Raw genomic sequence first — 12410 nt, 5'->3', positions numbered from 1 at the left:
AAGTTTCTCCTCACTTGCTGGAAATTTAGTAGGGTTCATTTTGGTGTAGAGATTTTTCAGAAACTACTCATTATTTTCAAACCACATGCTCAGAAAGGTAGGTGGGTAATGGAACAAGATTTTCGTCCAGATTTTCAGGTCAAAGTTACATGGTTTTTTGGTTATTTCTCCAATCTCCTTCACTCAATTGCGCTCATTCTGGTATCGTTTGTAAGATATTTTCAACCTGTTCAAGTACGTGGTCAAATTCGTACTCCAGGGTTAAAAGTGATGACGTCACAAGGCGTAGAAAGGGTGTGGGTCCCCATGGGCGCATACGGGCGCACTGGATGTCAATAGGTTAATCTCAATTAGAGATGTATCATCAAGTAGATATTGCCTGCATTCAATGAACTCCTTGATGTAAAAATATCCTGCATTGCAATCTCGCAAGACTCTTGGAGACCAGTCATTCTTCATGGCTGCCCCCAAATTATGGAACGAGCTTCCTAGTAATATCAGGGACCTGAATTCAATTAACAAATTCAAGACGGCAATCAAGACTTATCTTTTTAGACTAGCCTTTTTATAGTGTTAGATGTGATGCTTTTTTTAAATTTTTTTTTATTATATATATATTTTATATTTCCTACTTGTATTTATATATTTAAATTTACATTTACATTTGTATTTTTATATATTTGACAATGTATTAAGATCACATTGTAATGCACAATTGAAAATTTATATTGATAATGGTGCAATAGAAATTAATAAAATTATTATTATTATTGTTTGGAAGAAACCATGATATGCTAGTGGGAGAGCTGGTTAGTAAAAAATTATAGATTGCTTCTGACATCTATGACAGTGATTGTCAGAGATCATTACAACAATTTACCTATATTTTGGCAAACTAGAAGCTAAAAGTAATAAAAGAAATGTTCATATACCTGGTACTTTTGTAAAACCTTATTTAACATTTGTTACGGCATGAAACAGAATTTAATTGGCCTTGGCATTATAAAAACTGGCCTTTTCTTCTCGGATCCTATTAAATTTATATGCACAAATTGACTAGAACTTGAGTCAGTTTGCTAGACATAACGTCTCGTAGTCACGTTCGACGCACTAAAACACTAAAACACGTTCCTGGCCTCGGCCCACAAAATTTCATCACAATGACTAGAACTTGTTTTTGATGAAGTGTTTGCAAGCAATGGTGAAGCCCTTTCATGGTGGCACTGTCAACTATGATATTTTTAACCAATCAGTTGCTATATTGTTGTTCTCCTATTGCACACAAAAAAATTGTACCATTCAAGAGAAAAGTTCCTGCTTGAAATGCAAACTTGGAGTTTAGATCTCAACAAACAGACAAGTTATGTCAAAAAACTGGGTGACATGATTTATTTTTGTTCTCATCTTTTATGTTTTTATATTAACCTAAAAGGCGTACTTGTGGTCTTCTGTTGTTGATTCTTTTCCAATGAAGCCATCGACAGGGTTGCACTCAGGTTCTACTTGAACTGTGTATGAAGTCATGCAAGAGGAAAACAAAATTGAGTGAGGGCCAACTACATTTTCCCTTGCAACAGCCTTATAGTGTTGAATAAATAACTTGTGTCTCCATCTTAAGATAAGTTTGTTTCAATCGTTAGGTAATTTGATACTACTAGATCAAAACTAGCTTACTTTTTTATTAATTGGTCTTTTTCTTGCAGGTGCATGATGGGGACTTATACCAATTTTTGGATAAATTAGCAATGGAATCCCTCAATCATATAAATCATTGTCAGGTATGATAAATAATGAAGCAAGTTGTATTTTTTTTTAAAAATTCTTTAATCTGATTCATTGGTATTTAAACTGCCTTTACATACTAAGCTTCATTTGGTTCATGCATCACAAGAACTGTTTGATATTGATTCTTGTCAAAAAAACAATGTTATGGGACAACTATTTTTACTTTAAACTTGCACAACTGCATTAGTAAGACCCACATAATGTTTCAAAACCTATATAGATTTGATGTGAGAATTTAACTTCATCAAAGTCCTTGCTTTATTTACTTTATAATCTGCATGAAATGGTATGCATTTTGCCATGCAAAAAGTTCAACCTAAGGGTTGTGTGTTGCCTGTGTTCGTTGAGTATCATAAAGTGTGTGATTTATTGACTGATGCAATTTAGACTGTGAGGAAAGTGCATAGGCTCTTCTCTGTAAATCTGATATAATATCCTCCTAGCAATCACATCCCAAATCATACAGAAATCAAACTTTTGTGTTTATTGTTGATACATTTGGTCCAGCAAAAGAATCCATGGGTGACTTGTCCATGTAGCAACAATGTTTCAGCACTCTCACCACTGACCTATAAAGTTACATACCTAATAAGAAAAGGTCATTATGATGGTGACTAAATTACAGTCACAAATACTTCCAATAACAAAGAGTAGATTTGAATTCAAAATCAGAAAAGGTTGGAAATTGCCTATATGAGTTTCCTGATTGTGGCCATCTAGTTGATTTTTTTCCACTTGTGCATGTGCTTAGTTTGTGTGCTGACCTTGCCTTGGACCCATACTCAACTTCCTGTGCTGGCTTTTCCGGTCAGAACTGTTTGATCCAAAGCATTCAGTTCTGTGTTGGTTATTTGAGACTTCCATGTGAAAGTGTTTTGGTTTATAACCAAATCTTCCAAGGTCACAGTTAAACACACAACCTTGCTATATATGATCCCAATTCCCACATATAGTGGGTGTTACGAAAGTGAAGACCCTCGAAAATGAAGACCTAAGACCTAAGACCCGGTCTTCGTTTTCGTAGTACAAAAACGAAGACCAGGAGGGTCTTCGTCTTCGTAGTATGAAAACGAAGACCCTGTAAACAGAAAACTGTAGAAATTACAACTTAAACACACATTAAACAGCATCAACGCTTAGTAATATAATACATTACACTTCATGCGTTTCTTCCCATTATTATACTACCTGTATTATTATATGGCCCGTCTTGTCTGTTCTGTTTTGCTATGCGAGCCAATTTGGTGTTAATATTCTCGAGGGTTTCCTCGGGTAAACTTACAACACATATTATTATTCTGGAACAGCAGGCAAAATTCGAACGCTAGCCGCCTTTGATTTATAGTTAGCATTGCGTGACAGAATAACAGAGAACGCGTTCTGTACAGGAAAAATGACTCTTGGGTTCCGTCAATAAATAATTGATTTCTACTGTATTTCGTAGCTAAAATAGATTCTGACAGTTGTTCAGCTTTCTCTGCTGGAAAATTCTTGTTAAAAGTAAGCAATTCTTTTGGCTAATGCAGGGTCTTCGTTTTCATACTACGAAAACAAAGATTCTTTATTGAAAGCAGAAAATCCTTTGAAAGCATGATTGCAGACGTACCCTGAGCACTAGTAATTGTTATTTCAGCTTTTGACATGCTAAGACAGTTCGTGTGTGGTTTTTCTTGTTCTTTCTTGAGCCACCACTGCTTTCTGTTAGCTGATCAGCTCTTCGATTTGTTTTTCTATGCAATGAGTCCAAATTTGGAACAGACATCCCCATCGAAGGAGTGATTGGAATATTTTAGGGCCTTAAGCAGGCTTTATTTGTAGTAAGAAAACGAAGACCCTGCATTAGCCAAAAGAATTGCTTACTTTTTTATGAGAATTTTCCAGCAGAGAAAGCTTAATGACCATCGGAATCTATTTTAGCTTTGAAACACAGTAGAAATCGATTATTTATTGACAAAAGCCAAGAGTCATTTTTCCTGTACAGAGCGAGTTCTCTGTTATCCTGTCACGCAATGCTAACTATAAATCAAAGGTGGCTGGCGTTGGAATTCTGCTTGCTGTTCCAGAATAATAATAATAAATTATATTATGTGTGGTAAGTTTACCTGAGGAAACCCTCAAGAATATCAACACCAAATTGGCTCGCATAGCGAAACAGAACACTGACAAGACGGGCCGTATAATAATACAGGCAGTATAATAATGGGAAGAAACGCATGAAGTGTAATGTATTATATTACTAAGCGTTGTTACTATTTAATGTGCATTTAACTTGTAATTTCCCCGGTTTTCTGTTTACAGGGTCTTCGTTTTCGTACTACGAAGTCAAAGACCAGGGTTCTTCGTTTTCGTACTACGAAAATGAAGACCGGATCTCAGGTCTTAGGTCTTCATTTTCGAGGGTCTTCGTTTTCGTAACGCCCCACCTATAGTTCCTGATAAGATATTTAAAGGGAAGAAAAGGGAATATTTGATACATACCCCCCATGGTGTGCTGTTTGCATGTTTTTTCATGGAAGTTGTATGTTTTTTGTGTGTATCTTTGTGTAGTACCATGGAGCACTGGCCGGAAAACAATGTCTCTTCCCATTTTGTTTAACCAGACTCTTTCACTCCAGCTGGAGGTTATGTTTTTTTTATTGTTTTTACTCTTTTGTCAGCTGTGTCTTGCCAAAGGATTTATTTGTGAATATTGCAAGGATGGAGATGACATCATATTTCCTTTTCTGCTGAACAGAGTTGTACAATGTACAGGTGTGTTGCTTTCCCATAGTTTTCAAAACAGATGCTTGGACCGTCAAAACGCTATCTTACTATTTCTCCAAAGTCATGGCAATTGTTGGTATTCCCTCTCTCAGAAGAAAGCATCATGTTTGTACTGTATATGTTTTGTAGCTTAGACTGTTAAGTACTGAGTGAATGGGTCTTCAAATTGAAGCTTTCCTATTGTAGTGAATGCCCTGTTGAAAATGGACCCAAGATATTGGGCATGGTTTAAACAGCAGTTCTCATTCAAGGCTCGACACTAACTTTTCAACTTACTAGTCATTGACAAGTGGTTAGTGACAACTTAGATGTTACAACAATTTCAGTTTGTTTACTAGCCAAACTGGTCAGTGGGAATTGAAAACCCCTAGCCAAAACTGAATTTATACTAGTCTGTAGCTACCAGTTGGCTACCGTTAGTGTCAAGCCCTGCCATTGATCCAAATACTGCTTGAGTGTATTCACAGGTTTTTTAAAAAAATGATTCAGATTATGGTGGTACTAGTGGTTATATTTTGTGATTCTGTGTGAAGTTTGAATGCTTCATTCCAATGATTTTATTTTTGGTCTTCTTGTTTTCCAAATTGATCGATTGTTATCTGTCTTTAATAACTGTTCTACTCAGGCTGTCGAGCATCATTTCACAAGGAATGTTTTGTAGAAGGGAAATGCCCAAAATGTGAAAGGATACGTATAAGGTGAGTACATATATTTTATCTTTGTTGCAGAAGCATAATTTGTTTAAGTGATGTGAAGTAATTTTTTTAAACTTTTTACCTAACACTACTTATAAGAGTTGTTTGAAATGGCACCCAAGAGTTAACTTGATTATAATTTGAATATATCAACAAAGTTGAAATGTTAAATTGGCCACCGTTATGATTATAAAAACTGACGTTTCGAGGGTTAGCCCTTCCTCGGAGCTCCGACGAAGGGCTAATGCTCAAAACATCAGCTTTTATAATCGTAACGGTGGCGAATTTACCATTTCAACTTTGTTGATATATTCAAATTATTTTGTTACCCCCACGGACGCAGCCCCAAACAGTTTCTTTAGAAACTATCAGCCTTTATTAACTTGATTATAGTCAACTGGTCATTGTGTACTGATACACATATGGAAGAAAACGTACACAAGCTTTAAAAACTGTTAGTCTGTATGGTAAATTTACACAAAATGAAAATGTTCTAAGATATTTTGGTTGATAAACCAAAAAGTCATGTGTGGATATCTGCAGCATGATGTTTATTACCACATGATGCTGGTCTCTTCAGTATTCTCTCAAGAAGTGTTTCCAGCCCTTTGTCAGCAGAAAGAGGTGCTAAAAGGAACTGCGAAACATGTGAAAAGAAAGTAACCAAACATTCAGTAGGCTTTCTATTTTACAGTTTAATCCACACAGTCAGTTGAAAGCTGTATATTTACCGCAAGATTAGACCTAATAGTTAGAGAGATTTTTACATGCTTAAATGAAACTTAGGCTGTTTAACCCATGCAAAAATGTTTACAGTATTCAAAGTGGTGTAGTTATAGAGTCTATATCAGTATAAAATAAAGAACTTGGGAATACAACAATGCGAAAACTTTTGTTTTGACTCACTTTTCTCTTGCTCTCTTCAAGACTTCAATGTCAAAAGTTTGCTGGTTTTGTCCTGACCTTCTATATATCTTGCTCAATGATAGCAGTAGCACTATGTGTTAAGTATATTGGTGAATGGAAGCTCCACAACAAAACTTTTTAGCTAAATCAGGATTAGACTGAAGTTTTTTTAGTTAATGGTCCAAACTATCATCCACCACCACCCCTCAACTACAACTGTTACTGTACAGTAAGTTAGTGTAGTAAACAAGCCAAGGATTTAGTGGGGAAAAAGGTAGAAAAACAAATTTTTGAAAGGAAAATTTAAAAAAATTAAAAGAAAAAAACAATTATGTCACCTAGAGGTATCGAATAAACCAACTTTACCATGACCAACATGGTGCATGAGGTCTTACTTGGAGTGGTCTTAGTTACTTACTTACTTTCTTACTCACTTACATACTTTCATACTTACCAACACCTAATGAGATAGAGCTTTATTGGTTATGGCCAGTGAGCCCAAAAGTTGGGAAGGCAGCCTGATAATATTGTTCTGAGGACATTTTCAACTTATTCAAGTAATCCCCTGCGAACAATTAAGAGTTATGGAATGGCATACCAAAATGAATCTAACCCTAAGAAATACCTTATTTTCCCCCATTCAAAAAACCCTTGCAAACTTCTCCCCCCACCCTTTTTTCATCAGCAGCACTCACTATCACATTGAAATTTGTAGTCTAACACTTGCTTAATTTTTTTACACCAGGAAACAATTGTTATCTGAAGCTGTCTCATCAGAGGAAGAACAAACCTTTGAATATGCACCCTCTAGATTGGTCTAACTTGTCAGTATTTGAGATTGTATTTAATACAGAATCAAAAAGACATATATACAAATCCAGTAAAGGTTAAGTAAATAAATATGCAGTCAAATCAATAGAACCTTATCACTTAGTAGTAAGAATGAAGGTCAAACCTGATCAGTGTAGCAATCACTTGTCAAGGTTCCTGAAATTTCTCCCTTCATTAACAGATAATTCTGAAATTCTTTTGTTGCTTTATTAATATCACCCATGGTTTCACAACTGACTCTTTCTTTTCTGAAGTATATTGTAACATTTTCCCACCCAATACCTTTTGAGGATGACCACTTAAAACAGGTTTGCCTGTATTGGATAAGGGGCTTATCATCTAGAGCCTTTGTAAGTAAATCTTAAATGTAGTCTTCGCATCCAGTGTGATTATTCAAGCAACTGTAAGACGTGTTAGTGAGCAGGAATGATGCAAAGTATTATTTTGGGGAAGGTTAAATTTAAAAAAATGTTCTAAACCATTTTGGTCCTCTCTACAATAATTATTGGGCTCATGGAAAGGAAATTTAAAAGTCATTGCTTAAAAAATGGGAGTCACAGAAGAAGTGCTTGAGTTTTGGGCGGACAAAGCAAAAACAGGTATTTTTAAAAGGCTGTAGTTTTGCTACAGCAACATAAACTTCTGTAATGAATGATACCATTAGAAGTAATGGACATTTTCCCTTACAATTCAACGGAAAAAAACAGTTGTGGGGCTACGATTCATTAAAAAAAAAATTATTCTTTCTCAAAGCAATGAAACCGTTTCTGTCCATTCCTGTTTTCATAGGGTGAACCCAGTTTTACTAATTGATATTTTCTCAATGTAAAACTTATGGCATGCATCAAGTACAGATTAAGAAACTAACCCAAAAAGAAAAATAAGGTGGCCCATATTGGGATGTATAAAGTAATTCAAAACATTTACATCTGAGTCACTTTCAAGGAAATAGCAATTGTAATTTTGTACAACAAGAATAAATTATTAATAAATGGTTCCTTTTTTCATACATGAGCATTTCAAGTTTGATTTTTTGGCATGTCAAATGTAAGATCTATATTTCATCAATGACTAAGTGATTCTAATGAATTTTCTTCAACGTGAAACAAATATTTGCTGGTTGTCCTTGATTTCGGGTGTTTTGAAGCATTACCTCTTATTTACATTGTTTCAAAATGTTAGGCAGCCAATGATGATCAGTAGTAGTTCAAGTGGGAACATGCTCCTATCAAAATGAACAGACTGTTTTACCTGTGAGTAATGATTTCATAGCTAAGCTTGTTTATCTGCATGGACTTGCAAAAAACATGCCCGCTTTATTGTAAGATTTCAAGTTCATGCCCTGTACAGCTCAGTTTGTGGGTATAATCTCCATGGAACCGTTTTATTCAGTTGGACCACTTTGTGTAAGAAGACCTTTTGAATTGGTTAGACAATTGTGGCAAGTTAGACAATTCTTACTCATAGGGCATTTTTTTAGTTGGACCAGCTGGCTGGGTTACTTTAACCAGTTGGACCATTTTTCTAGTTTGACCATTTTCCAATTGGACTCTTTGTAGTTAGACCATTTTACCTGGTTAGGCCATTTTGTTAGTTGGACAATTTTATCTAGTTAAACCATTTCAAGCGGTTGGACCCCTTTCTCTGTGTAGAGCATTTTATCTCTATGGATCATTTTAACAGGCTTGACAATTTTAATTAGATGGATCTGTTTAACCAGTTGGACTATTTTAACTGGTTGTTGCACTTTAACCAGTCTGACCATTTTAAACAGTTGGATCCTTTTAACAAGTTAGACCATGTCATCTATTTTGATCTTTTAAGCAGTTGGACCATTTTAAGTTCTTAGACCATTTAAGCCAATTGGTTCCTTACTAGTTGAACCCTTTTGCCTAGTTAGATTGTATTACTGGTAACTGGTTGGACCATTTTTCTAGTTCAGCCAGTTTAACTGGTTGGATGATTTTAACCAGTTGATTCATTTTAACTGTTTGGATTCTTCTGCCTGTTTGCACCACTTTAACAAGTCTGATCATTTTCCTAGCCACATGATTTAACAGTGTGAAATTATTGGACCAGTTGGACATAGTCGATATGGACAATTTTACCTAGTTGGACCATTTTAAACAGTTGGAAAACTTTATCTACCCTGACTATTTTAACCAACTGGAGCATTCTAATGAATTGTTCTATTTTATATAATAAGACCATTTTGGGGGTTGGACCTTGTTATCTAGTAAGATCTTTCTCACCAATTGGATGAGGGTAACAATTGGGACCATTTTCCTTAGTTAGACCATTTCAACCAGTTGAACCAAAGGAACAATCGAACTAGTTAGACCAATTGAACTAGTTAAGCATTTTAGCTAGTGGATCATTTTACTTAGTTAAACTATTGTAACTGGCGAGGCGATTAGTTTTCTCCAGTTGGACCATTTTTTAAGTGGACCATTTTATCCCATTGGATCATTTTTCTTTTCAGACTAATAATTTAACCAGCTAGGCCATTTAACAACTGATAAATTATTTAGAGAGGCACAGTGTTCTCTAACACTTCCAATTCGCATTTGAAAAGAGGTATTCTGAAGGACAAGCCGTAGAAGAAATTAATGATAACCAAGGGACGTCTATCAACGATAAACTTTTAGACAAATAAAGCGTTCTTAGATCGACTTTGATACTGTCAATCGCAACATCCCTCTAAAGAACGGGAAGAATGGAACGCTATGGGGTAGGGTGAAAGCCTCTTAAGCTTTGTACTAATTACTTAGCAGACAACTAATACTGCCAAAGAGAATACCGCGATAAAGTAAGGCATTTCTTGATTCTTTCTTAGATGATAAAACTCCATTGGAGTATTATTTATTTTAAAATCAGTTCGCTATATCAACATAAAGGGGGGAGGTATAAATATGAAAAGAAAATACAAAATTAGCAGAACCGCTCTCTAAGACATATTATTTTAAGTGGCAAATACACAGAACCCCCTTCCCTTGGTCCTCTAGAGGTTCTATCCATAAAATAATTTGTAGTCCATTTCTAGAAGATTCCCGCATCTTCGGTACAGAAGTCTCCAAAAAGATTTAGGAATGACTTATCTCCCGACATCGATTTCCTAAACGGAAAAATAGAGTTAAAAACAGTAAAAATGAATTTCCAAGGAGGCTGAAAGAGAAAAAAGAGATAAAAAAAGGTACAGGGGTGACTAAATTAAAGTAACTCAGACAAAAACATATAATTAGGGTCAGCTCAAATAAGGACTGGTTAAATAAAACACTTATAAATAAAGAAACAACCAATCACTAACCACAGGATACTTATTTTTGTGCTTATACAAATTTCCTACGCATTCAATGGAAAAAAACAACAACAGCAACAAAACATATTAGTAGTAAGTGTTTTGAGAAGCATGCTATGTATCTCTTAGACAGTTGACGCTGTCTGTACCGTATGTTTTCACCCATCGTTAGAAAGGAAATCCGCTCGAAAACTTTGATCTTCGCGAAGCTGGTGCTTTTCTGGGTGGCTCTTTTTGCGCATACATATCTTTGCCCCCCCCCCCCCCCCCCCGCCTCTATTGCAGTCTGAGTAGACAGTTACAAGCACTCTGTTCCGTTCAGAATATTTTTCGAATTGAAACGTCCTCTGTTCAGAACAAGACGAGCCAAATTCTAACAAGTGGAAGCTTGGCTGAAACCATCATTTCTTAAGTTTTACGAAGAACACAACGAAAATCTCCATTTTACTCTTCTTGAATTTGAAGCTCCCAAAGACCTTAAAAATTTGCTGCATTTGTTTATCATGCCGTGTGATAGTCTTTTCAGTTATTTGGCACGGTTCCAGTTTCCACAAAGACACATTAACCACCAATTGAAGATTAAAATCCAAGTCTTTGGAAGCGTGAATCTCGCTTTGTCCCATCGAACGTGCATATAAACTTGTTTACTATTTTGGATGTACACCGGCGGCTCACTTTAGTTCCTGGTTAGAAGCTATACTTTCATTATGAAGCTGCATTAGAAACCCCTCCCGGTAGAGCCAGTTACAGGCAGTCATGTCAAGATGTCTAACTACACTACTGACTCAGTGGAGTCCACCTGTCCCTCACTTGCCAAAGGATGATGAAAAAAGGTTGACTTGGCAAGGAAATTTCCTTCCGGGGTAACGTTTTTAAGGGTTTCTCCCAAGGGGTCTCCACCGTTAGTTTCTTCACGATTACGAAGTTCAAAACATGTCATGATCATTGACCAGGAGGCACAACATATAATTACACACAAAGCGACACCAAAAATGCCAAGTACTATGATTGCAATCATTCCACCTCCGCTGAGTTTAGCCATGCCGAAGCCTGCCTCAGTGCCGGCATTACCGGCAGATTGCCCATTTCCACTCCGTACTTGCTTCGTCTGGGTCAGAAAAGAGGTTAGGAGCAACAAAGCTTTGATGTGATGTACTCTCATGTTTCAACTATGAGTTCCATGACGTCGTGATGTATTGGGGAAATATGTTCTTGCTAACCCTTATGATGCGGAGGCCACCGATTTAAGCTTTACTATGGAATGTTGTTCGATTTGGCGATTTATCTTTATGGTCAAAATCAGACTGCTTACGATTGTTCAAAAATCGCTTTGAATGTCGTGCCCCTGATTCTTGAACGAATGGAAATAAGTACGACTTTAATTTTTTATTAAAACAACTCCTCCTCTTGAATTAGAAAGCAGGCAGATATTTTGGGAAATGCTAATGTACCTGCGTGAAACAAAGTACATTAGTCCAATTTGAAACGTTCAGAATTGCTTTCGAAATTTCTAGTAGGTTCAATGACATGATAGACAAAAAGATAATGTTCTTGACACAATGAACAACCAAACAACAGCTAAGTATGACCACATGTGCACCTTGTCTCCTGTACGAACTCAAGTACTATAATCCCTGGATCAATTTCATTATTTGTGACCGTCTCATCATGCTTAGAGAAGATCAAATTAAATCTCACCAATTCGGGAAAAATCCCAACGGTAATGAAAGCAATGGTGTTGTCATTTTCGCGCGAATGACAGGCTCGGTTTGAAGCCAGCAAGAAATTTAAAAACTGGCTGCAAGCCGATGGATATATTTCAAACCAATGAATTTTCAACCAAGCCGCTTTTCAAAGAGATAGTTAACTATTGTTTGTCCACTCGTATAATTTTAACATTCTTAAAAACAAAAAGTTATATTTTACTACATATCAGCATTCGCTCGAAACATAACCTACCTCTTGAGACCTTAACTTGGGTCTCGTCACGCCTGGAGAAGGCCAGTAAATCTCACCAATTCGGGAAAAATCCAAACAATAACAAACGGAATTATCACAATATTTTTCGTGATTGAGTTTCGCTCGAATGACAGGCCTGGTTTGCCGGTAGCAAGAAATGCAAAAAATGACTT

The 12410-nt window shown here is 36.2% G+C and overlaps 1 protein-coding gene and 1 long non-coding RNA gene across 3 annotated transcripts in view; one reads left to right on the top strand and one right to left on the bottom strand.

The window, feature by feature from the left end:
* The window catches only part of LOC111334641 (run domain Beclin-1-interacting and cysteine-rich domain-containing protein), a 38171-nt gene extending 30182 nt beyond the window's left edge, over window positions 1–7989 (top strand). The window contains exons 15-18 of one of the 2 annotated variants that reach the window (XM_022940438.2): window positions 1704–1778; window positions 4443–4536; window positions 5174–5246; window positions 6895–7989. In XM_022940438.2, coding sequence (XP_022796173.2) covers window positions 1704–1778; window positions 4443–4536; window positions 5174–5246; window positions 6895–6970 — 318 coding nt within the window. In that variant the 3' untranslated portion in view covers window positions 6971–7989. Of the gene's footprint in view, window positions 1–1703; window positions 1779–4442; window positions 4537–5173; window positions 5247–6894 lie in introns of those variants that run through there. The other variant, XR_015989126.1, reaches the window with a different exon arrangement.
* A 1837-nt stretch (window positions 7990–9826) lies between these two features.
* On the bottom strand, window positions 9827–12348 carry LOC148726960 (uncharacterized). Its single transcript, XR_015989133.1, has 2 exons — window positions 12238–12348; window positions 9827–10095 (listed from the first exon to the last, which is right to left on the bottom strand). It is a non-coding gene; the product is annotated as an uncharacterized LOC148726960 (long non-coding RNA).
* Window positions 12349–12410: the final 62 nt, after the last annotated feature.

The sequence above is a fragment of the Stylophora pistillata genome, chromosome 7 (genome assembly GCF_964205215.1).
Source record: "Stylophora pistillata chromosome 7, jaStyPist1.2, whole genome shotgun sequence".
Taxonomy (NCBI): Eukaryota; Metazoa; Cnidaria; class Anthozoa; order Scleractinia; family Pocilloporidae; genus Stylophora; species Stylophora pistillata.
This window is presented reverse-complemented; position numbering and strand designations above follow the sequence as displayed.